We start from the raw sequence: 26,965 nt of genomic DNA on the forward strand, positions 1-26,965 counted from the left end.
CGGAGAGTAACCTGAAAGGGTGGGTGGGTGGGAAAAAAAATCTGAAAATCTGCAAGTGGCTGTCCAGCACCTTTGCCCGCCTTCCTCTTGCACCTTCTCTTCCCGTTCAGCCTGAAACAGTCCACCAATCAGCAACCTGTTGCTCCCCCTCTTGCTCAGAAAAACGCCCAAGATCTCCTAGAGCCTAGGGCTCTGATACCATGTCAGAATATGCAGCGGAAATGATAACCAAACTTGGGTAGACAACAGCAAGTAGACTGCAGAAAATAAACAGCACAAGAAACACAGAGAGATAGGTGTGTAAACTCTTCTCTATACACAAGATCCCGGAAAAACTGAATGAGAAAGTGGTGGGGGCTGAGGGGCTATATATACATCTCCTAGAGGGCAGTCGGCCAGCAGTAAGAGTGCCCACGACTGGAGAAAATAATCCCACGACTGAATAAATGCAGTCGGCCAGCATTCTGATGCCCACGACTGATCAAAACCAGTCGGCCAGCAGCCCTGAAGCCCACGACTGATGAAGATCCAGTCGGCCAGCAATGGGGTGCTCCTGGCATCATCTGGCAGCCCTCCCACCACTAGGAAAAATGGGAAAAAATAGGGAAAAAATACGGGGAGTGTGGAAAAATGATATACGGGCGGGCACACCCACAACAGAGGCCCTGGTGTATACAAATAGACAGGAGATGACTTCTAACAGGTACAACAGGCATGTACAGGGCAGGTACAGGCGGGTACAGGCGGGTACAAGCGGGTACAACAGCAGCAAGGAGGCGGGTACAGCCAACAGCAAGGAGGCGATGCAAAGAGAAAATCCACCAACCCACCACACGTGGGGAATTTTCCAATAATGTTCCATGCAAAAGCCTTATCAAAGGTTATAAAACCTTAATACATAATTAACACTTATGGGCACCATCGAAAAGAAAATGTCCAGCTCCTTTTTAAATGTGTGAACACATTAGCTTATAAACATTAAAGTTCACCATAGTTTATGGATTTTACATTTTAAAAGGGCCAAAATTGTAATACTTAACACCTGTTCACACGCCACACCACCAAGTCAGCAAACAGCATCCCACGATACATGGGGGCGTCCCCGTCCAGTGTACTGGCACGACATAACAGGCAAACACACACAAACAAGTCATGCGAAAATAAATTTATGCATGATGCAGGCATAAATGCATGTGCACAAATAGTGGATGAAATCTCTCTTTCATGGATTCTTGTTGGGCACAAAACTGACACGACAAATATAAATAAATATGTCCTGGTCTTCCTATGGAGTGACAGTCCCATAGGTAAGACACCATCCTGGCTATACACGGGTGGCACCAACAGGCTCCTGTCCATAAAGCACGAAGCAAATCACACATGGGTGAAACGAAACTGGTTCCCGTCCATGTGACGCAGCACTGGTCGCACACGGGTGGCACTGATCTGGCTCCCATCCATGTGACACCATAAAACTGGCCCTTTCATGTGGGACACTGGCCTGGTCCCATGTGAACATGTCACAAATCTGGCCGCTCTATGGAGTGACAATCCCATAGAAGTGGCTCCAAAAATGGAGATGGACCAAATGGTGACAACATGGGTCCTCAAATTGAAGCAAGGACTGTCTTTGTTGGTAGAGAAGTGCAGGTCATGCCTATTATTGGCAAGTTGTGCATACACATTCAAGGCTATGTGGATCATGAGGATTTTTTTGTGGCGCCTTTGAATGGTTGTGATGTATTGCTTGGAAGCCATGGCATACACATATTGATCCGTGCAAGGCTTAAAAGACCAACAGGATCACGTTCATGCATAAAGGCCGAGAGCATGTAATTGATGTTGGTGAAGAGGGTGATATCATTCCCCTTGTATCTCATGTACAAATTAAGAAAGTAATGAAAGAGTGTTTTTGCGTACTTGATTTTTTTACGGGATCATGTTGAGAAAAATAATGTACATGTAAACACTCTTAGTAATGATAGGCTGAAATTCTTGCAAGAGTACAATGATTGTTTTGCTGATGAGTTACTAAATGAGTTGCCACCCGTACGACCGGAAGATCATCGCATTGATCTTGTGTCGGGTAGCTCACCACCTAATAGGCCAGCCTATCGTGTTAGTGCATCCCAAAAAGAAGAGATCATGAAGTAAGTAAATGAGCTTCTTGAGAAGGGTTTGGTTCAGCCAAGCTCTTCTCCATATTGTTCACCCGTCCTCTTGGTTCAAAAGAAGGATGGATCTTTTCGTATGTGTGGATTATAGAGCTTTGAATAAGCTTACTATCAAGAATCGGTTCTCGATTCCACGCATAGATGACATCCTTGACAAGTTGGATGGATCACCATGCTTTAGCCGAATTGATCTCAAGAGTGGGTATCGTCAAGTGCGTGTAGTGCCTGAGGATGTACACAAAATTGCTTTCAAGATGACATTTGGGCTTTATGAGTATCTTGTTATGCCTTTTGGTCTTACAAATGCCTTGGCTACATTCAAAGAATGATGGATCGTATATTTCGTGGACACAAGAAATTTATAGGTGTCTTCTTTGATGACATCCTAGTTGTCATGTGCACAGTGTGTATCTACCGTGTGCTACACGCACGCAAGACTAGTTTCGAGGCTTGGGGAAGCTTGGAACTAGGCAGGCTGATTGACGAGCTGAGTTAGGGAAATACTAACGGGCGGGCACCCAAGTATGGACGGGCGGGCACCCAAGTGTGGACGCCCGATGACCGGCCAAGAGCCTATAAAACGGTGGCCAAGGTTAGTTATTGTATTATAGAGAGTCTCGCGAGTTTGTGAGAGCTCTATGGTCTTGGAGCCTGGATATAGTGCAGACGTGCACCTGCTTTATGCAGCCGAGGCCGACAGTAGTCTCGAGGCCCGTGAGGGCAGCTTCGTGGCGGTATGGGACGTCGCGAGGAGATTGGCCGGTACGTCATCCTAGTTAGCTCAGCTCGTGGCTCGGTGGGGACAGTCAAGACTGTGGGCTTGCCCATGGCTGTCATGGTTGGGAGGTGAGTCAGGCCTGTAGCAGCTACATGCGGCCAGGCCTGTCAGGCATGCGGCCAGCCCTGCGCAGCCAGCCTAGGCAGCGCCTACGCCAGGCGGGCAGCGCCCAGGTCAGCCCAGGCCTACGCAGGCACCCCAGCCAAGCCCTGTAGGCAGCCAGCTTTATGTTGGCAGGCGGGTCAACGCTGCCATGATGCGCAGGCTACACACAGGCGACGACAGCACCACAGCTGACGACAGCATCCGCCGGAATGAAAGCATGCGCCGGCTCCTAATCCAGGAGCCGGCAGTTAATCCTGGAGGAAAAAAAAAAGGTGAAAGCACACGTTTTTTTTTTGGGCTTTCTCTTTTTTGAGTTTAATTTTTTTTAAAAAGTTTTAAAAGAACCCTCCAAGGTTTCCAAGGTGTTTTATTTTTTTTAAGAAAATAGAATATATATATATATATATATGAATATATATATATTTATTCAAAAAAAAAAAGACAAAAGCAAAGAAAAAGCCAAGCATAGCTTTTGGGCTTTTAGTTTTTTTGGGAAACCTTTATAAAACCTCAAGTGGGCTTCTTGCCATATCTCTCTCAAGTTTTCAAGCTCTCAAGCTCTCAAGTTCGTTCGCACTTTTGTTGTGCAAAGATAGAATTTTCTCTCCACGTACTCTCTTCACGATGTCGACCCAAGAATCAGAGTTGGAGCTCCTTGTGGAACACGAAGGCTTGCCGGCTACGGAAGGTACCGATGCCGATCTTTTTGACGATTTTGTGTCAAAATCAGATTTCCAAGAGTTCAAAGTAGCTCTCGAAGCTTCTTCGACGGAACGTCAGGCACAAATCGCAGCCCAGATGCAAGCTTTGCAGAACTCCAGTGCTCTATTGACCACTACCCTCTCTACTTTCTCGGGTATGGATACCTTGGCTTCAGCTTTAGGCCCCAACATTACTCCGGAACCGTTCGGGGGCGAGCAAAAGCAGCGCACCGAGGAGATCGTGGACACTTGGCTACATAAGTGGCAAGTTCACTTTCAGTTTCATCCATATGATGATGGAAAGAAGATCCAGTTAGCAGCAGGTTTCCTGTCCGGCAAAGCTTTGCTTTGGTGGAAGGAACTCAACCCTAAGCCAACGACTTGGACACAATTTGAAGACGTTTTCAAGAAAGAATTCCTCAAGAAAGAGGATGATTACGATGTTGTTTCCCGGTTTTCAGCTTTGACCATGACCTCGCAGCACCTCACTTATGAGGTCTACCTCCAGAAGTTTCGTGACTTGCAGATGAAAGCTACAAAGATGGATCCCACTACTCTTTTGGGGTTTTTCGTAGCTGGTTTACTAGACTCGTACATACAAATGTAAAACATTGGACGAGGCTATTTATTCACCTCGTATCTATGATGATACGATGGGCTCTTCCAAGTCGAAACCCGTTACCGAGCAAGGGAACAAGCATAAAAGAAAGTTCTCCGCACCTATGGCTAACACGACAGTAGGAAAGTCTTCGAACCAACCTTCGAAGAATTCCAGTTCGACACCAGCGAAGAAGAAACGACTCCTTAGGGCTTTAAAGCTCAAGAAGGAAGGACGTTGTTTTATTTGCGAAGAAAAAGGACACATGCGTAATGAGTGTCCGAAGCAAAAGAGTACCAAGTCAAATGCAGGACCCAAGCCAAAGGCAGCTAACCAGTTGTCTTTGACAGGTAAGTCAATTACTGTACTTTCTCGCCCTAGTACTTGTTCTGATTGTCTGTTCAATTCTAAAGTATTTGGCTTGCTTGATCTTCTCCGAGTTTATGGAGAAGTGAATGGCCATAAGATTCACATTCTTTTAGACCCTGGCAGTTCGCATAACTTTGTTAACTATACAAACTTGTGCAGAAATTGAGTCTTGATACGACACTTAGCGACCATATCTATGAGGTACATCTACCTGCGGGAAGGCAAGTTTGGGATCGCAAGGTGGAGATGCTTCCAATCCAGATTCAGGACTACAAAGAACGACACTCAATCTCGTTGGCCAACCCTTGAGAAGGAGCTTTATGTTGTGATTCATGCTCTCAAGGTTTGGAGACATTATTTATATGGCTCCAAGTTTGTGGTATTGACTGATTATCAGTCAATCAAGTATGTGTGTGATGCGGATGATTTGAGAGGAAGGAAAGCTCGTTGGGTAGAGTTAATGCAAGATTTTGATTTTGAGATCCGTTATCGGAAAGGGTTCATGAATAGTATTGCAGATGCGCTTAGTCGAATTCGAGAGGTGAATACTTTGTCGTTCACCTAGATTTCTACTGACTTATTTCAGTCATTGAGAGGGCTTTGTAGGACTGATAGTTATTTTGGTCCATTTTGGCAAAAGATCCAGCTTGGAGCTCATTGATTGACCAAGACTCGATGACTGAGCAGTCTACCATTCAGGCTGCAAGAGGCCAGTGGATGATTCGGAATGGTTTGCTATTCCGTAATGACAAAAATTGTGTACCACAAATCCTGGACATTCGGTCCAAGAATCTTAAGGAGTGTTACGACGCCCCTTCTGCTGGACACCCTAGGGTACACAAGACACTATCGTTAGTGAAACACACTTTTTATTGGCCAAAGATGAAAGGGTATGTAGAAGATTATGTTCTCAAGTGTCAAATTTGTCAGGCAAATAAAGCTGAACGTTTTAGACAGGCTGGGTTGTTGCATCCTTTGCAAATCCCAGGTAATAAATGGGAAAGTATTTTCATGGATTTTATTACCGGATTGCCAATAACACATCAAGGCCACGATTCTATTTGGGTTGTGGTAGATCGCTTGACAAAAATGGCTAGATTTTTACCGACCCGGAAGACTATTACAGCTACGCAATTAGCACGGCAGTTTATCGAGCAATTGTTTAGACTGTACGGGTTACCGCAGGACATAGTCAGTGATAGGGACTCTAAGTTTACGAGTGATTTTTGAAAACTTGTTTTTGAGAAGTTGGAAACAACTTTGAATTTGAGTTCCTCTGATCATCCTCAATCTAATGGCCAGACTGAAAGAGTGAATCAGATTTTGGAGGATATGCTTCGGGTATATGTATCCAAAAGACAGAGTTCATGGGAGGATTATCTTCCTATGTTAGAATTTGCATATAACAGTACTAAGCATACGAGTACAGGTTTTAGTCCTTTCATGCTTATGTATGGTTTTCAACCTAGATCATCTGTTACAGTAGGATTCTCAGGACTTCAGCATGATGCAGCACGTAATTTTTTGCAAGATATGCAGGAAATGTTACAAGTTGCGAAGGAATCTATTAGAAGTGCTCAAGACCGAGACAGGTTTTATTCTAATAGACATCGTTCACCCAGAGAGTTCTCTGAAAGAACGATGGTGTATTTGCGAGTTCCGAAAGATTCCGAGACTTTACGGACAGGTAGATCTCCGAAATCATCTCCTAGATATTGTGGACCATTTCGTGTTACACGATGGATTGGTTCAGTTGCATATGAATTGGATTTGCCTTCTCATGTGAAAGTTCATCCTGTATTTCATATCAGTAGACTTAAGGAAGTACTGGGTGGAGCAGATCAGTTAGTTACTTCTCAAGAAATTATAGATGTCGAGGACATGACAGTTGTTCCGCACGAACGTGAAAAGATTCTTGGATTTCGTGAACGAAGATTGCGTAATACGTTTATCACGGAATACAAGATCAAGTGGAAGGATCGTGTTGAGGAGGACGCTACATGGGAGACATTGACTACTCTTCAGAGAGATTACCCTGGCTTTTTAGTGAGCTCAAGAGTGAGCTCTTAAAGGAAGGGGAGTATGTCATGTGCACAGTGTGCATCTACCGTGTGCTACACGCACGCAAGACTAGTTTCGAGGCTTGGGGAAGCTTGGAACTAGGCAGGCTGATTGACGAGCTGAGTTAGGAAAATACTAACGGTCGGGCACCCAAGTATGGACGGACGGGCGCCCAAGTGTGGACGCCCGATGACCGGCCAAGAGCCTATAAAATGGTGGCCAAGGTTAGTTATTGTATTATAGAGAGTCTCGTGAGTTTGTGAGAGCTCTATGGTCTTGGAGCCTGGATCTAGTGCAGACGTGTACCTGCTTTATGCAGCCGAGGCCGACAGCAGTCTCGAGGCCCGTGAGGGCAGCTTTGTGGCGGTATGGGACGTCGCGAGAAGGGGATTGGTCGGTACGTCATCCTAGTTAGCTAGCTCGTGGCTCGGTGGGGACAACCAAGACTGTGGGCTCGCCCATGGCTGTCATGGTTGGGAGGTGAGTCAGGCCTGCACTCCCTTGTTGTTTGTTTGTTCGTCTGTTTGCAGGTTTTGAGTTTCGAACCAAGATCGATCACGAGGAGATCCGTGGGGATTTGACACTAGTCTTCTCGAACTCATTTGGCTATTGTTTTTGAAGAACTCCGTAAGCATAAACTCTTCATAAATGCAAAGAAGAGTGAGTTCTTCTTGTCAGAGATACATTATCTTGGGCATATTGTATCCAAAGATGGGATCCTGCAAAGATTGATGCAATTCGGAATTGGCCTGAATTGAGTTCAGTGCATGAGATCTGTAGTTTTCTTGGATTATGCTCTTACTACGGCAGGTTCATTCGGCACTTTGCATGGATTGCTTCTCCTTTTTGCATGATTTAACAAAGAAGAAGGCCACATTCAGATGGACTATTGTAGAGAGGGATGCATTCCTCAAATTGAAAGATGCAACTATTGTAGAGAGGGATGCATTCCTCAACTACTCATGGTCTAGTGTTGATCATTCCGGATTTGCAAAAGCCTTTGTGTGGAATGTGATGCATCTGGAAATTGCATAGGAGCTGTCCTAAATCAAGAGGGACAAGCCGTGGCTTATGAGAGCTGTAGATTGCATGATGCAGAGCTATCTCTTGGTATTTATGAGAAAGAGCTCTTGGTTGTAATTCATGTACTTACCATATGAAAACATTATCTTCTTGGGACTGATTTCACTGTGAAAACAGATCACCAAAGTTTGAGGTGTTTTCTTACCCAAACTATATTGTCAGAGAAGCATATGAGGATGGCCAATTTTCTCTCTATGTTTCATTTTCAGATCTTGCATACCCCAAGACAGAAGAATGTAGTGGCAGATGCATTGTCACGAAAGCCGTATATAGCAGCTTTCTCGGTTGCCTCTCATGGGGACTTGTCTACCATGCGTGATTTGTATCATACGGAGTTGATTTTGCCACTATTTGGGTTGTTTTGATGGCTGGTCATGCACATGCCTCTTATGTGATCTGTCATGTGCACAGTGTGTATCTACCGTGTGCTACACGCACACAAGACTAGCTTCGAGGCTTGGGGAAGCTTGGAGCTAGGCAGGTTGATTGGCGAGCTGGGCTAGGGATAGACTAACGGGCGGGTATCCAAATATGGACGGGCGGGCGTCCAAGTGTGGATGTCCGGTGACCGGCCAAGAGTCTATAAAAGGGTGGCCAAGGTTAGTCAATAGTTCATAGAGTCTCGCGTGTCTTTGTGAGAGCTCTATGGTCAAGAGCCTGGATCTAATGCAGACGTGCACCTGCTTTATGCAGCCAAGGCTGGCAAACAGTATCGAGGCCCGCGAGGGTAGCTTCGTGGCGGTATGGGATGTCACGAGGTAGAGATTGGTCGACACGTCCAACTAGTTAGCTCAGCTCGTGGCTCGGTGGGGACAGCCAAGACTTGAGGGCTTGCCCACGGCTGTCAAGGTTGGGAGATTAATTGAGGATGGGTCAGATCCGTCCAAGTAAATCACCTTGGGGTGCACTTGTGTTACTCAGGAGAAAGGACAACACCTGGAGAATGTGTATAGATTACAAGAGAGTGAACAAGCTGACAATCAAGAACCGTTATCCTCTCCCTAGATCAAATGACCTGATTGACCGGTTAGCCGGAGCGAAGTATTTCACAAAGATAGATTTACGTACTGGCTATCACCAGATACGTATTCATGAAAGGCATATCGAAAGAACCGCCTTTCGGACTAGGTATGGTCATTACGAGTTTCTCGTATCACCTTTTGGGTTAATCAATGCTCCAGTCACTTTCTAATAAATGATGAACGATCTTTTTCGTGAACATTTGGAAAAATTTGTGGTTGTGTTCTTGGATGATATTTTAATATATAGTCGTAATCTTGAGGATCACGTTAAACACCTCACGATTGTCTTAACTATTTTAAGACAGAATCGGCTATATGCTAAATTAAGTAAATGTGAGTTTTTTATGACAGAAATCATTTACTTGGGAAACAAGATCACTAGAAACGGGTTGAGCATTGATTATGACCGACTTAAAAGATTCTGGCTTGGCCTATACCACAGACTGTGAAACAACTTTGTTCTTTTCTCGGTTTTGTTGTTTTTCTTTGGAAGTCTGTGTGGGAGTACTCTCAGCTCACACTACCGATGACTGACTTGTTGAAAGGTCGTGGACGTAAGTTGAATCAGCCTATCACTTGGAATAACGTTCTAGATATGGCCTTCAGACTTTTGAAAGATAAAGTCAAGGAAGCACCTATCTTGGCACTATCCGATCCTAGCAGGCCTTATGTTCTTGAGACTGATGCCAGTCACTATGCAATCGTGACTTTCCTATTTCAAGATGGTAGACTGGTTGCTTTCGAGAGTAAAAAGCTAGACGACACTCAATCTCGTTGGCCAACCCTTGAGAAGGAGCTTTATGCCGTCATTCATGCTCTCAAGGTTTGGAGATATTATTTATATGGTTCCTGTTAGAAGTCATCTCCTGTCTATATCTATACACCAGGGCCTTTGTTGTGGGTGTGCCCGCCCTTATTAGGTGTTTTCTCATTTTTCCCCACTCTCCGTATTTTTCCCCCATTTTTTCCATTTTTTCTTAGCATGGGTGGCTGCCCTGTGATGGCAGGAGGACCCAGTTGCTGGCCGATTGCATCAGCATGTTTATGTTCTCATTTTGGAGCTGGCCGACTGGACTGGACAGGTCGTGGACTTTCTATGCTGGCCGACTGTTGTTTGCAAGTCGTGGGTGTCCTGTCGGCTGCCCTACAGCAGGCCGACTGCTGTTGGGGGTCGCATATAAAATGGCCCCCAGCTCCCTTGTCATTGTCGTATCATTCCCGGGATCTTCTTGTGTATATAGAGCAGAGTTACACGCCTCTACCATTCTCTCTCGTGCTGTTATTTTTTTCTGCATTGCGTTTTGCTCTTGTGTTCTCAGATCTGGTCATCATCTCCGTTGCGTATTCTGACATGGTATCAGAGCCTAGGCTCTAGATAGTTCTTGGGATTTGTGTGAGCATGAGGGGGACTTTTGTGTTGCTGATTGGTGGACTGTTCGGGACTGTTCGGGAAGTGGAGAAGCAAGAGGACGGCGGGTTGATTTGCTGGACAGCCACTTGCATGTGTTAGTTCTTCTTTGTTTCCACCCACCCACCCTTTTCAGAGTACATCCCCGCAATGGCAGATTTGTTTGAGATGGCCGAGAGACATGTGAAGATCCCGACACTCCCCACGTTCCCGGTGGACCGTCAGTTGGATGGGAACAACTACGGCATATGGAAGGTTATGATGGAATCTGTTGTGGAGTCTTACGACCTCGCTGATTTCGTCGTTGTTGGGGTTCCACGGCCGGAAGTAGAGGAAGGGGAGTTAAAGTCGATCCGAAAGAACCGGGAGACTCAGACACAGATGTGGGATCGTGTCAACGCCAGGGTCTGTTCGTTTATCTTTCTCAACTGCAAACCGCAGGTAATCAATCATGTAAAGCACATGACGCAGGCCAGAGGTATATGGCAGCATTTGGCCTCTCTTTACAACAGGGTATCGCCCATGAAGAGGATTTCCTTGGAAGTATAGATGCGGGTTATGAGCCCTGTAAAGTCGTCGATGATACGGGAGCATTTTAACAAGCTGCAGGCTCTTCAGCAGGAAGTTCTTCAGGCTAGGAAGGAGATATCGTTAGAGGACATGGCCATAACGTTGCTGTCACACTTGCCCTCTCAGTACTCAGCATTTTACTCGTCTTTGATTACCAGTGGCAGGCTCAGCACCATCACGTGGGAGGAGCTTGTGTCCATGGTCTTGGACCAGGAGGAACAATTCACGAACCCTCCTCAGGGTGGAGGTTCGGAGGCCTTAACTGGCCAATGGTCTAAAGGCCGTAACACGGGCAAAGGGAAGGCTTCAACAGAGAAGTCTTTTGAGAAGAAGTCTGTTACTGACCGCGAGAAACTAAAGGCAGAGAGGACATGTAATGATTGTGGTGAGAAAGACCACTATCGGAGGTAGTGTCCCAAGCGGAAGACCGAGAAGGGTGAAGACTTAGCAGCAATCATGAAGACTCCGGCTTTTGTGTACCTGGAGGTGGTGGACACCGATGTTTCATTTTCTTCAGGCATGGAGGAGATTGGAGGACTCTCCACAATGGATACTCGGGAGTGGATTCTAGACAGTGGTGCTTCCAGGCACATGACTCCTCCTCGTTTTGATTTACAGGATCTCTGCAAGTGTTCTGGTCACATTCTTACTGGGGATATGTCCACTATCCCAGTTCACAGTGAGGGCAGGATGGAGATAGTTCTCGATGGCAGAGGGGGAAGCATTCCTCCCAGGTGTTGTATGTTCCGTCACTTGGTTTTCATCTGTTGTGAGTGCATCAGGTTTGCAAGACTGGCGCATGGGTGGAGTTTGATGAGCATTTTGTTGCTCTCCGGGACAAAGCAACAGGCCAGGTGGTTTGGGAAGGCGGAGTGGAGAATGGAGTTTACAAGCTTTCAGCACTCTCTCTGCCAGGTCCTCAGGTTTGTGATGAATGGCAGTTTGGTAATGGCCACTTAAGTGTGGACACGCTGCTCGTGCAGGCTTTTCGGGACCAGATGGTGGATAGCTTGTCAGTTGATGGCAGCAGTTGGCAGGAACTTTCCAGTACTAATGTTGGTAGTTCTTGTGTTCGTCAGTCAGAGTAAACTGAACAGGTAACTTATGCTCTGATGTCTCGTAGTATTTGGGACAAAGAAACTCCTATAGATGAGGATGTTCTTTCCACGGGGACCTTTTGGAAAGCCAGGTAGGTGGCAGTTGATTACTTGTAGAAGGAGTTGGTTTCTCCAGGCTTTGTGGTTCTGGATTCACAGGGGGTAGTTGACAGGTTTCAGAAGGCTTTGCGTGGTCTTCAGCAGGTTTCCAGGACTTGGTTTTGCACCGTAACAGGTGTTGATCCTTGTGAGCAGTGTGGTGCCTCTTTGACTCAGAAGCAGAATGGTTCATTGATCTGGTTGATGGACACCAGTTTGGACGGGAGCTTTTTGATGAGGCAGTTGAGCTCATGGTTGCAGATGACTCTTTGGGAGACAGGATTGCGTTTGCTGTGGTTTTTGCGGCATGCGAAGGATCATGGACTCTTGTACACAGGAGGGGGATTGATTGATGGAGTCCGACTCCACGGTTGGAATGACTCAGTTTGGGGAGGAGATTCGGACACGAGGAGATCTACTTCAACCCTAGGAGCTGTTTTTTGGAGCAGTGAGAGGTAGTCATCTTTTGCCTTGTCGGCGACAGAGGCAGATTACCGGGCTGCTTGTGATGCTGCTTGTGAGGTGGTGAGGATGCAGAGGTTGCATTGCAGGTTTGGGCTTCCACTGAAGGAACCCATGGTCATCCAGAGGCACTTTGTTCGTGAACAGATCGTTGCTGATGACATCTTGCTAGAGTTCTGTTCGACGGAGGACAGTACGGTGGACCTCTTGACGAAATCGCTATCTCAGGATTTGCTCAGGCGGCACCCCAGCTCCCTGTGGTTGGTCTCACAGCCAGGAGCTGAGAGGGGGTGTTAGAAGTCATCTCCTGTGTATACCTATACACCAAGGCCTTTGTTGTGGGTGTGCTTGCCCTTATTAGGTGTTTTCTCATTTTTCCCAACTCTCCGTATTTTTTTTCCATTTTTTTCATTTTTTCTTGGCATGGGTGGCTGCCTTGTGATGGCAGGAGGACCCAGTTGCTGGCCGACTGCATCAGCATGTTTATGTTCTCATTTTGGAGCTGGCCAACTGGACTGGACAGGTCGTGGACTTTCTATGCTGGCCGACTGCTGTTTGCAAGTCGTGGGTGTCCTGTCAGCTGTCCTACAGCAGGCCGACTGTTGTTGGGGCCCCCAGCCCTCTTGTCATTGTTGTATCATTCCCGGGATCTTCTTCTGTATGTAGAGCAGAGTTACACACCTCTACCATTCTCTCTCTTGTGCTGTTATTTTTTTTTGCATTGCGTTTTGCTCGTGTTCTCAGATCTGGTCATCGTCTCCGTTGGGTATTCTGACAGCTCCAAGTTTGTGGTATTGATTGATCATCAGTCAATCAAGTATGTGTGTGATGCCGATGATTTGAGAGGAAGGAAAGCTCGTTGGCTGAGTTAATGCAAGATTTTGATTTTGAGATTCGTTATCGAAAGGGGTCCATGAATAGTGTCGTAGATGTGCTTAGTCGGATTAGAGAGGTGAATACTTTGTCGTTCACCGAGATTTCTACTGACTTATTTCAGTCATTGAGAGGGCTTTGCAAGACTGATAGTTATTTTGGTTCATTTTGACAGAAGATTCAGGATGGGAGCTCATTGATTGACCAAGAATCAATGACTGAGCAGCCTACCATTCAGGCTACAGGAGGTCAGTGGATGATTCGGAATGGTTTACTATTCCGTAATGACAAAATTTGTGTACCACAGATCCCGGACATTAGGTCCAAGATTCTTAAGGAGTGTCACGACGCTCCTTCTGCTGGACACCTTGGGGTACATAGGACATTAGCTTTAGTGAAACACACTTTCTATTGGCCAAAGATGAAAGGGTATGTAGAAGATTATGTCCTCAAGTGTCGAGTTTGTCAAGCAAATAAAGCTGAACGCTTTAGACAGGTTGGGCTGTTGCATCCTTTGCAAATCCCAGGTAATAAATGGGAAAGTATTTCCATGGATTTTATTACTGGATTACCAAGAACACGTCAAGACCACGATTCTATTTGGGTTGTGATGGATCGCTTGACAAAAATGGCTAGGTTTTTACCGACACGGAAGACCATTATAGCTACGCATTCTAATGAGTGCTTAATGATCCTATTTATAGGAAAAAGGAATGAATTCGTAATCAAGTCGGCTTTGCCTATTTTTTCACAAAACATTGTCCAAAAAGTCATATTTTGTGTCCACACTATGCCCAAAAGGTGTCCCAACCATTGGGCTATGTCTTAGGCACTTCCAGGAGCCTGTAGGGCTGCAAAATCTGCTCTAAATCTGCCCATATATTTGCTAATGAGAATATACATGTCTATGAGAATTGGGATGAACGGATGCACATGACACCATGCAACCACACGGAACTAGAAGTTGATTTACAAAGCATAATTGTTGAGTAGTTGTTCCTAACAATAGCCTCTGAAGCTAAGATCAGAAAATCTGGTTTATCATTTTGTACTTGAGATACATTCATCCTGACCTTTTCTTGTACATAAATACAATGGGTGTAGGTCTGCTTGTCATGTGCTTGCATTTGAGTTCTGTTGCTCTTTCTCTATGTGATGAACTCTTGCACGTAGCACGAGAGAGAGAGAGAGAAAGAGTTCTATAAACATTTGCGGAAGGCCAAAATGGCCTATCAGACCCAATACATGAGATAAACACCATAATGGTCTAAGCCAAATTTGCAATCCAAAACATTTAACCAAACTAAAGAGAGAAGAAAAATCCTAGAGATCATCATCTGTTATGCCCCTATGAGATGACGTAGTTGCAGTAGATGTCAAATCTGCTGCTGATGAGGTTTCATCGGTAGCTGCTACAAGTTGTGAAAAACGACTGGTTTTGGCAAGCGAAACTTCTAGATGAGAGCTTTTCCGTTGTGAAAAATGGCCCATTTGGCTTCTTGATGTGTTGTTTTAACTTTGTGCTGAGGTCAGCTTGTTAGCAATCCATACTTTGGTGCCCTTCAGATTCTCTCTCTCTCTCTCTCTCTCTCTCTCTCTCTCTCTCTCTCTCTCCACTGGTCCAAGAAGATGCTCCCAATAGCTTAAAATCCAAGACATCCTCAAGACATATAGGCAATGGATATAGAGCTGTTGTTTTTTCTTTTCACTCTAGTTGGGGCTTTTCTTATTATTTACCATGATTCAATCACTTCTTGAACATATTGTAACACTTTTGATCTCATAGACCCTTTGGTCTTTTGTAGACGATCATAGAACTTTTCTCTCTCTCTCTCTCTCTCTCTCTCTCTCTCTCTCTCTCTCTCTCTCTCTCTCTCTCTCTCTATATATATATATATATATATATATATATGTACATATGTGCGTACACTCTCTCTCTCTCTCTCTCTCTCTCTCACACACACACATGCGTACGTGTGTGTGCCATATGTTTGTATCCCTGGGGTCCACCATTTGATCTTGCTACTCTATGTTGAAGGGCAATCCTCACTGTAATGTCATGCATGGGCCCTGCCCTCTGAGTACAAAATAGAAACAATGCATCTTCCTTTCTTTTCTCAATCTACATGTTTTGAGCAGGTGCACACTCAAAAGTGAAAGCATGGAATGATTCGATTTGCTGAAAGGGCAGTTTTAGTACCTTGCATTTGGGATCGATGAGCTCTGTAGGATTCAAGAGTTTGCCACAATGCTCACACTGATCACCTCTTGCATTATCATACGAGCAACTTGGGCATAAACCCACCACAAATCTGTCTGCTAAAAACCGTTTACATTGGTCGCAGTAAAGCTGCACAATAGGATTGCTTTGAGTTACCTTAATGGAACTGTAGAAACTCATAGAAGTCTCATCATAAGACCCTGAAAGGGCAATGCACTAAATCCTTCTTAGAGCTGTTGCAACCAGAAAAATCTTACTTGCTCCATTTTGTCTTCGATCAGTTGTCCTTGTTCCAGCAGTCTTGAAAAAATTTGCTGACAAATTTCAGTCTGCTCACTGGTGGAGGTTCTACCAAACTTATCAAACTGGATGTCAAACCATTCATAGATTTCCTTGTGGATTGCATGATATCTGTGAGTAAAAGATGCTCAGGACTTAGGTGTACACAGATGTTACACAAGATAGAAGTGCATAATGATCCAAACATAACTAACCCTTCAGCAAAATGGAAACGTAGTACACGAACATCTGGTAGAGGTGCAAAACATAGCCCTACAAACTTGACAAAGATGGGTACATCACCGCGCATGCTTTCTTTGTGTCATTCACCTCTACTCCTAAACCTTACAACTCTTCTAATTTTTATTATGTAGAAGTTCAAACCTGATTAGCATTCCTTGGTAAACAGCATTTTTTCACTGACTGCATGAGGTTATTTAATTGGCCCCAACCCTTTTCGAGGGTTTTTGGATGCAGTCTTAACTGCCCTTTGATTGGTCAAATCCTGATATTGAATGTGACCATTGAATCTTAAGATCGAGCTATTGTGCTAGGAAATGTGACTATTATGCAACTCGGTTCATGCATGTGAAAGCTTCAATGCTTCGATGCAGTAATACAAATTTTATCTTGCTCAAAAAAAGCTGAAACAATGATCACAACATGTATTTACGAGCTTAGATGAAGTGATATGGTATTCTTTTTTGTTTCAAGGCAATAAATGATCACATATTTGTCAAAAGTCACACACGTGTTTTGCTGCAGTAATATGTAGATTAAAAAATAATTACATACTTGTCACAAATTTCTCTGGGTGTAAGCTTCTCCTCCATGGCCTTAGTCTCTGTAGCTGTGCCATACTCATCTGTGCCACACATGTAGATGACATTGTAGTCACGCAGACGGCAATAACGGACATAAGTGTCTGCACTCAAAACGCCTGCACAAGGAGAGGGGGGGGGGGGGGGGGGGGGGGAAGCTATTTTATTAAGTATCTACAAATTGAAAAAAAAAAACCCAATTCATAATCACTACATTAGACCCAAAAACCCACTTCAGCGATCCCTGCAATAGAACAAAACAAAGGAAATATAGCCCATGCTAATTCTGCATTAGAGCGAGATTTAAAGAGAACCCTTTTCATAATATGTGCAGTAAAACAAAACCCATCAGTTGGATTTTTTTGATCTTACAGCCGATGATGTTGCCCAGATGGGGCACGTTGTTGACGTATGGCAGCGCCGATGTGACCAGCACGTTTCGTTTTCCCGATCGCGGAGACTTATAATCGCTGCCTGTCATCGCAAATGCCGATTAAGAGCGCTCAAAAAAGAAGAGGATGATGAAGAAGCAGAAGACGATGATGAAGAAGAGCCTGCAAAATCCAACACGCAGGGTCGATGGGCTACTCCCAACAACTGAGAAGAGAGAAGGAACTTGACGGAATCGACTTTACTCCTAAACTGATTTCGACTTTACTGCTATCTGACCTAAACTGATTATTACTTGCACAATTAACACAACTCTTGTAACATTTTACACATGACGCCCATATGACAAAAATTGAAGCTAAGGTAATGAAAAACAAAGTGTAGTGAAGCTAAGGTAGCCAAAACCAAAGTGTAGTGAACATTAGCCCAATATATATCGTAATATATACGGGTGCCAAATTTCTTTGTCCATTCATTAATTAATGGTAAAGAATAGAACCTAAAGTCGATTTTCTTTTTTTTCTGTAAGGTTTAAGTGAAGGCTTGGAAGAGTCTGGAAGCTGATTTGTCTAGAGACTTCAGATGCGGCTATAAAAGTATCTTGCGTTGCATTCCCGACTGGGCAATAGCCCCGAGACAGAGTGAGAGAGAGAGAGAGAGAGATGTCTGGGCAATAGCCTCATGCGCGCGCGAGAGAGAGAGAGAGAGATAGAGATCTATGTCTAAGAGACGAATGATGGCAAAGAGAGAGAAGGGAACGATGGCACCTCAGGATGGAGAGAGAGAGAGAGACAAAAACGAGTGAAAATGACGCTGGAGATAAAAATAATAATTGGTTTTTTGGAGTGAATTGAATTTTTAAGTATAGAGCTTAAACCTTAATGTATTCATTAGGTAGTGCCCGCTTTTGTGGGCACTAATTAATGAATATGGGGAGCCTGAATATGGGGAGTAGCATGTAATACATAAAAATAGCACAAAGGAGCACTTAGTCTTGTGGAAATATTTCTTCATCTTCATCGTTGTTGCTCTAATTGTAAATTAAATTAAATTGGAAAAGTGATTCCTTATCTTCATCGTTGTTGCTCTAATTTAAATAAAATTAGAAAAGTGATCCCTTATCTTAATCGTTGTTGCTCTAAATTAGAGCAACATCGATGGAGAGAGAGAGAGAGAGAGAGAGAGAGAGAGAGAGAGAGGCTAGAGGCTAGAGGTGTTACATGTAGAGGATGTGTGCACAGAAAGTGACAGGTCATCGATAAAATTGGAGAGCTTTGACAAATTGGAGTTCATTTGCAGGTAGACAAAGCATAGTCAATTCAACCAATCCTAAGCTGTCACCTGGTTCAATGTAGGGACAATCTTTTTTCAGTGTTTCTATGCTACCCAAGTAACAGGATAAGAGGTTTGTCCATGACCTTGATTGTTTTTGCGTAGCCAATCAAAACACACAAAATCCACCCTTACATAGAAAAAGGCCGACTCCATCAACTTGTTAACATGGATGTCACGTAGTGCCCTTCATATGGAAAAAAAGACCAATTCTAATGTAAGTGCCTATGAAGAGATAAAAACTTGGGAAGGCAAGACATAGGATATGCAAGCTCAAAAGAACCAATTACCACAAACCTCAACCCTATAGAGTTGACATATGTGCTACTACTGTGACTTAAGGGTCCCACTCTTTACATGAATGCAATCGCTTATGTGTAAAAATGGCCTCATCAAGTTATAAACTTAGAGTACTTCTAAATAATAACATGCACCAAAGAATGGAGATGGCTAAGTATAACTAACTTCCCAACTCAACTTTGTAGAAAATTAAGTAAGACACGGTCCAAGGCATATGTTAACCACTCCACAAGTTAACGTGGTTTCACTCGCCTGACCTACCGTGTAAGCGCTTTGCCATCTTACCCACTCGAATGGACACTTATCTTTGGTAATCGGCATTGAAACATATAAAGCAGTCTTACCATGTGCTTAATGTCAAATAGGGAAAGTCTACTTACTCCACTCTCACAACTAAATCATGATGGATAAATATGGGTGAAACTAGTTCTATGTATTTGGAGAACTCATTGGATTACTAGAGGTAGCTCACATGTAGGCATAATGGGGTTGTCAAGATGGCCTATCAATATGAAGTTACTAAAGAAATAAGGGCTTAAGAAGTCCTTTATTGTTGCAAGATTCAAATGAACTCTAATGTGTCAAGAAAGGCCTTGATATAATGTATCATCAAATAAATGTATTATTATACTCTAATTTTCAAAAGAGTAGTGTTCATATACACAAAGATAGTCTCCTTACCATTCTTCATAAGAGCTAATATTATGGGTAACACTTCCACTTCATGAGATCTAATATCATTGATAACACTTCCACTTCATGAGAACTTACCATTCTTCATGAGAGCTAATATTATCGGTAACACTTCCACTTCATGAGAGCTACTATTATTGGTAACACTTCCACTTCAAGTCAAAAAAGCTTACAACTTATTAGACAATTATATTGAGCAATCTATTAATTTGAAACTAAATTACATGATGACAACAATGGTACATTAGGGAAAATTCGAGCTCCAAATGGGCCCTTTTGGAGCCCATTAAAAAAATATAAGGCCAGTCAATGAGAGCGCAATATTCATTGAAAACTAGTCTAGAGTTTTACTTTCTCCACAATTTGAACTTTATTCTCTTCCTTTCTCATCTCTCTTACAACGTCACTTATTTTTGCCATATCTACTTCATCTCTTCTTCTTCTTCTTCTCTTAGCCTCTTTTTTCTTCCATCATAATATTATGGTAAACTCTGTTAATTTATGTTTGCTAATCATTTTTTTGTGATTTTATTTTGTTTATTATCTTCATTAACTTTACTGACCATGATGTCATTTATGAAAACTACATGGTTATTTGTTAACTAAACTCTACAAGGAAAATGGAGTGCAAGGTTTACAACATTTTTTAAAGTTTTAATTTCGTTATTTATATTGTTGAGCCCACAGAAATGGTAATAATTTTATGTTCTCCCTTTGTATATGAGCTCTAGGAGAAAACAGAGCATTAAAAGTGTGGAGATTTTCAACAGGAAGGATGTTGATGGGGTAGTTGGACTAGATCACAATGAGACCCAGCACTCAAGGTAAAACAAAAAGACATTAGTGATCCTAACAAGCGGGCAAATGGTGTAATAGAGGTCCTTGTGCAACATGTTTCTATGCACACAGACATAATGCTACATCACCACGATGAAAGTACAAGATCTAAGACAAACAGTAAGATTCAATAAGTAGTCTTTATTTTTTTTGTTCAATACCTAATTGTTTTGTGCTCTATAGATAAGTATGAAAATTCTCGTGCAACTTTATATTCATTGAATGTACATGAGTAGCAAAACGTAGAGTGCATCCGTGGAAGAATCAATGTCTTCCATATAAAGATAGGCACATTGCTATATGACCAACCCACCCAGCCATTTAGCAGCACAGGGAATCTTCTTTTATAATTCCATGTATATTTTAGCTAATGCAAACGATAATATTGGTAGACTAGAGTCTATCCCACTACCACCATTGTCTAGCCAAGAATGGATTTGTTCTTGCATAGACATCATTGCAGCATGCAAGAATAAGATAAGAATAGATATACATGTAGCAATGAAACCATTAGGTTCTAAGGACATCCATTTGAGTTGGTTTATACCATTTAGTGCCTTTGCATAGATGTTTGCATCATGTGAGGGTGTCAAGAAAACAAATTTAACATATCAAGTGAGGTCACTTGATAATGATTGGATGAACCAGTTTTTGGAGGAGGCACAGGATGTAAAGAGGACCTCTGTAGAAGACGCCATTAAATGCAAAGTAACAATGCCAAATGTTACATTTAAGTGAAATCAAAACATGATATTTGTTTGTGTTTGTGGAAAATTATGTTAGGCTGACGGCTGTTGATTTTTAGCATTGGTTGTTTCTATGACCAAGTACTTCATTGGGAGGTAAACATTATGCATGCAATTTCGTTACAGAAGATGGCGACTATGGAGATGCATCTGGCAAAGCATGGATCAAGATATATGCGATAGAGTTCACTCTTCTATCATTGATGTTGTAATCCAATCACAAGGTCGAGACTCGTTAGTGGTGGTCAATCTAGAAAGCCATTGGCCATTGACCTTTCTTGGACAAGAGATCCAATTGATGTGTAGCGATGCAATGGGGGATTTCTATTTTAAGTTAGATGGTATGAAAATTGGAAGCAAGAGCGTTTTTCTAAAATTTGCTATGTTTGTATCGAACCACATATCCTAGAGGTTGTGGAATCACTTTGTGATTGTAACCTTTCCATCTATATTAAAATTTCAAGAGTTATCTTTGGTCTATATATTGTGTAAATGTTACTTCTTTATTCTTTTTGCATTTTAGCTCAGCTCTCTTCTTGCATCAGCTTTTTCCTTCTATTTGCTTCAATGGCAACCACACGTCCTAGGCATCCTTGCTTCTCTACCTTGAAAACGTCTAGATTTCAACATTGAGCCATAATAGGCTATTACTTACATACATTACTTTGAATTCTACATATAGGTACCGTGGAGAATTAAAGGACCATTTCATGTAAAGACATTACCATGAAGCAAGTTTTCTTAGTGCTACCAACTATATCATACACATTATCATTACAACATGGAGATACAAAAATGCCTTATTAACATTCGGCATTATAAAATTGTGTACATGCCGAGAGTAGTTAATACAAAGATCGATGCCTTCTTACATTGTCGAATATATTGAATTTACACATTACATTAGAGTTGAATTCCTAATATGTGAATTCTAGTTAACCAGGGTCATGTAGAATGTCATTGGGTAGGGGAAGCTTGCTCTTGCTGTGAAGGAGGGTAAGCTTGCTCTTGATGTTGGGGAGAGTCATGAGTATGCACTTGATGTGCTTACTCCCATCAAGGGGATGGCGAATCTCGAAGGTGGATCCACTCCCTATCGGTTGGCATTTGCGGATACTACCATGACAGTGACATTGGTCATGGCCATTGTGGAGGGGCCACAAACACATATAGCACATTAGGCTCTTGTTGCCCAATATTGTTGTTTAGATTTTTAATTATTATGGCCCTGAATAGTCGTACATCCAAATTTGTATATTCCGCCAATCATGGATTCTACACATATGAAAATTTACATATGTGCTATCAGTGAATGTACAAGGAAATTGAGATATCATTAAAAGAAGAAGTGCATGCTTACTTTTGCTAAGAGTAGTCCTAACATTGAGTGCAGTAGCAACATGGCGTTGTAGCACGCTCTCCAACCACAGCTAAAGCCATCCAGTTTTGCTGCGGGAATCTTCATCTAATGATCTCCGTTGTAGCTAAAATCTCTCCTTGGGTAAGGACCTCAATACTAGCTATTAACTATCTAATAGATCTGCACACCATTTTTCAATTGTTAATACTAAGAGCTCTCTCTCTCTCTCTCTCTCTCTCTCTCTCTCTCTCTCTCTCTCTCTCAATTATATAAAAAACGATCATGTGGACTTACTGCCTCATGTTGCCATGAAATCTTGTAGTTGAATTGGCAAGATAATATCACTTTGACTCAGTATCTATAGCAATCAAACTCCATTATGCACTACAAAAGTCAATAAACAGTATAAGATGGTACATTTAGTATCTACATCAGAATAACAAAAGTATAATTTAGGTCGCATGACACTTACTTTTCATGGTAGGCCATTACAAAGATATGGGCTTGGTCCAAAACTACATGCCTAAACCATGGACATACATCCACGTAGGAAGTCTTCTCTTAAAACAAAAGTGAGGATATAAGAGGGTCCAAAATATATACCTTGTGCTGAGCTTCCCATGGGAGATTTAGGCTACACAGATAAGTCACATTGTATTACTTTGAGAAAGCATAACACTTTAAATTAAAGTTTATAAAATGGACATAGCAAACCTTAAAATAGCCTGCATAACTCATTGACCTCCTTGTGCATTCTGGATAATATATCAATCTCATCCACGTCAAAAGGGAAGTATTTAGGAGTGTTTCACACCAGAAGCCTCACAACAAAGGAGGGGGCCAAATACCTCAAAGCTTCGAACTTAGCATTATGCAATTCTAGATAGGCAACTTCTTTCCTCGCCCTTTCAATACTCTCCCTATTTATGGCTTTGTTATTGGTCCTTTGTGCATTGAGCCGTGTGTCATGTGAATGTTTGACCTTTGTGCATTGAGTCGTGTGTTATATGAATGTTTGACCTTTGTCTCTTTAGTGATAGTAACTCTTTCCCTGAAGGGAGGGATTTCCAGGATACTCATCTTTGTGTCAGTGAGGTTAACTAGCTCTAGAGAACCTAAGAAGCCGAAGGGAGTACATGTCCTTTGACATCACTGTCACTTTGTGTGCATGGGCAGCCATGTTAAAAACATGGATCGAGCTCTCCTAAGTACACATCCTAATCACACACTAATCTGGTCTAATGACATGGCTAATCTAAGGTGGATAAAAATGAAGGAGACTCATTGTGATGAGTGTGTGCTAATCTGGTCTAATGACATGGCTAATCTAAGGTGGATAAAAATGAAGGAGACTCATTGTGATGAGTGTGTGCTAATTAAGTTTACTATTCTTTTGGCTAAATTAATGTAGCAACTGCTCCATGAGTAAGAATCCATACTCATGCACTGGAGAAAATTTGCACCAATGCCTCAACATCAACTACTTCCAGGTACATCTCTGGATGGGGGGGCCACGGTGGGTGGAAGCTTAGTCAATGGTACAACCCATCACCTAGAATTTTTCTTGAAATTACAAACATCTCCAAATGACACCACCATCTTTACAAATCAATGATCTTCAATCCATAGTGAAGATATCTATATAAGCCTCACAAGTCGATGTAATTCTTTCAATCCTCACCAACAATTGGCTACTTCAACACACAGAGCAGTTCAATAAGAGTCTATATGACTCAATTCTTGGACTTCATAAAAATTTGCTTCTAAGAGCACTTAAATATATATAAAAACATAAAAAGCACATGGGAAGAAGAAGACAGGATCAGGTCCTACTCAACAAAATTTGACAAGAATCCTGCCACACAAAGGGACATCATCACAAGCTATTACCTTCAAATGATGAATGTCGCTTCAATGAACCAAATGAGGAACTAAGAATTTCCATCTCGTTCTGATGATTAAGTCTACGTTCCTCTGCAGATCCTTCTCTCTCTTCTCTCCCATTATGAACACCTCTTAGTGTCCCCACTAACAAAAATCACATGTAACCTTGCCGATGATTGCCAAAAACAAAGTGAGCCAAAAAATAAAAACGCTCACACAAATATAAAAATGCAATCATTCGTAAAAATCTTCCACCCTGTTTAGGAATTCCCAACACACTACTAACCTCTTCATTCATTAACTAGCTTTTCTTATTCCTTCCGGAGGAACAAAGACCATTGAACATCAATCATTAAAGCCATCAACAAAGCTTGTTCATTCTCCCCACCACAAAGGTCTTCAACACGATCACGAGAGGACGTGATCATCATCTCAAGAAGGGGGGGATGTTAATCCCATTCTAGGATTAACAAGAGCTACCGCCATTATCTTACATCAAGGAGTCACAGTAGATACACCAAAGGGTCATACATTCAAGATATGAAGCAATGGTGTCCAAAGCTACAACTTGGACGAGCGCCCGTAATGGTGTGACGAAGTATTTATGGCAATTCCCATTTCAAGAGCATGTGGTAGTAAGTTAGGATGAAGTACGAAGTGATGTACTTCATGGATATATTATGAGAGTAGTCATTGTAATAGCATTAGGCCTATTATGAGCCTAAAGTGCCTGGCCGGCCATAGTTTAAGTGAGTGTGAACACTTATGGCCATGTATATAAGTAAATTTCTCTCATAATACAACATACTCTCCCATTGTGCAAATGAGTCTTACTCTTGCTAATCCTCTTGCTAATCTCTCTCCCTAATGCATGCTAGTGAGTGTGTGTGAGTGAAGTGAGGTGAGAGGAGGGATGAGGACCTGTAGTGCAATGCGGCGGTGTGACAACGCTCGCACGAAAAACGCGGTGGAATTGCTTTCTCAAGGAGTTATAGAACTTGGAGACCTCGAGGGTTACGAGCTCGGCCATTGGAAAGATCCTCACATGACAGTTGCGGTTCACTAGGTAAGCTGGTTTTGGATGTGTTTCAAGGAGGTTTAGGGTGAGCCTTAACAATTTGGGTGTATGGGGATCGACCAAGATTGTAACAATTTATAGTTCCTATGTTATATTCATTGATCACACTAGGAAAGTGTGGGTTTATTTCATGAAGGAGAAAAGTGAGGTGTTTGCTTACTTTCAAAGATTTAAAGCCTTGGTCAAGAAGGAAAAAGGCATGAAAATAAAATGCCTGAGATCAGATGATGGGGCAGAGTATTTCTCCAATGAGTTCAGTGATTTCTTGAGAAAGCAAGGAATCAAGAGTTAGTTCACATGTAGGTACACTCCACACCAGAATGGTAGTGCAAAAAGGAAAAATAGGCACATTATAGAAGAGGTTCTCAAGAAACAATTGGATTTCCTAAAAGAAACCTCAAACCTTGGAGAGATGTGATATATAGCAATGTTATTGTGTTTCAATGAAAAATTCTATAAGGTGGACACATTTCACTTTTGGAATATAACGATTCAAATACATACATATGGTAATAGGAGAGTAAAAATGCATTATTGTAAATGCCATGGTTATGTTATGGAGAAATAGATTAAGACATGAGTCATCTATATTATAAAAATGCATTATTATAAATACCATGGTTATGGTATAGAGAAATAGATTTAAAAATGGCATGGTATAATCCAGATGGAACAGCCTCTCTTTTTAATTTCCTTTGACACTTGAAGAAAGCTTATGCTAAAAGAGTAATGAATGCCTCTAGTACTTAAAAATTATTTATACAAAAGTCTTATTATAAGGTGTAAGAAATTTCATAAGAAAAATGAGTGCTTAGCACTTAGAAAATTACTTATGCAAAAGTTACATAAAAATATAACAAGTGCTTGATACTTAAAAAATACTTATGAAAATACCTTCTTTTGTGAGGTGTCAAAAGTAGCACAAAAGCACTGAGTACTTGGAATTTAAAAATACCTTATGCAAAAAATAAAATAAAATAATCAAATAACAACGTATGAAATTAATTAAAATAAGCCAAAATTATCATATGAAAGAAAATGAAAGTTGACCAAGGAAGTCCGGATACCAACCTATGTGGAGTTTCCTTCAATAAAGAATAACTCCATGCAATATACAAAAGGGGCCCAATGAGGTTGAGCCTCAATAAAGAATAACCCCCTCTCCATCTATAAATAGAACCCTCTTCTCCTTGTTTGAAAAAAGACACACAAGTAGAAGCAAAATGTTGTTGCTTTTCTAAATTCTACTTGAGAGAAGCTTGGTTTAATTCAAAGAATATTTTTACCTTTAAAATCTCTCATAAATCTTTCCTTTTACTCTCTTTTGGATAATGATTAGCTTAGCAACAATAATCATAATCTCTTTTTAATTTCTTTAAGCATATTTAATTAATTTCTTAATCATATTAATTAGTTACTTAAATATTATTTAAGCATGTTTAGGACTCCTCTCTCCTTAGTGAGGGATTCTTTAGTGAAAATTCTTTATTTTATTTTGAAATAATTATAGAAAAGTAATCAGGTTCTATCAAAATTCTTTCTTTTATTTTGAAATAATTATAGAAAAGTAATCAGGTTCTATCAAAATTTTGCAAGATAGTGGGTTGCCTAAATGGAGAGCTTA

The 26,965-nt window shown here is 41.9% G+C and overlaps 1 protein-coding gene across 1 annotated transcript in view; it reads right to left on the reverse strand.

Moving 5' to 3' along the window:
• The window catches only part of LOC147611065 (methionine-tRNA ligase, putative / methionyl-tRNA synthetase, putative / MetRS), a 46,976-nt gene extending 29,500 nt beyond the window's left edge, over positions 1-17,476 (reverse strand). Inside the window, exons 1-4 of the mRNA XM_086785712.1 lie at positions 17,094-17,476; positions 16,696-16,840; positions 15,879-16,032; positions 15,601-15,750 (exon numbers count right to left, since the gene is read on the reverse strand). Coding sequence (XP_086641838.1) covers positions 15,601-15,750; positions 15,879-16,032; positions 16,696-16,840; positions 17,094-17,202 — 558 coding nt within the window. The 5' untranslated portion in view covers positions 17,203-17,476. The remainder of the gene's footprint in view (positions 1-15,600; positions 15,751-15,878; positions 16,033-16,695; positions 16,841-17,093) is intronic.
• Positions 17,477-26,965: the final 9,489 nt, after the last annotated feature.

Source organism: Cibotium barometz, chromosome 48, assembly GCF_041138505.1.
Source record: "Cibotium barometz isolate CiBa-2024 chromosome 48, ASM4113850v1, whole genome shotgun sequence".
NCBI lineage: Eukaryota > Viridiplantae > Streptophyta > Polypodiopsida > Cyatheales > Cibotiaceae > Cibotium > Cibotium barometz.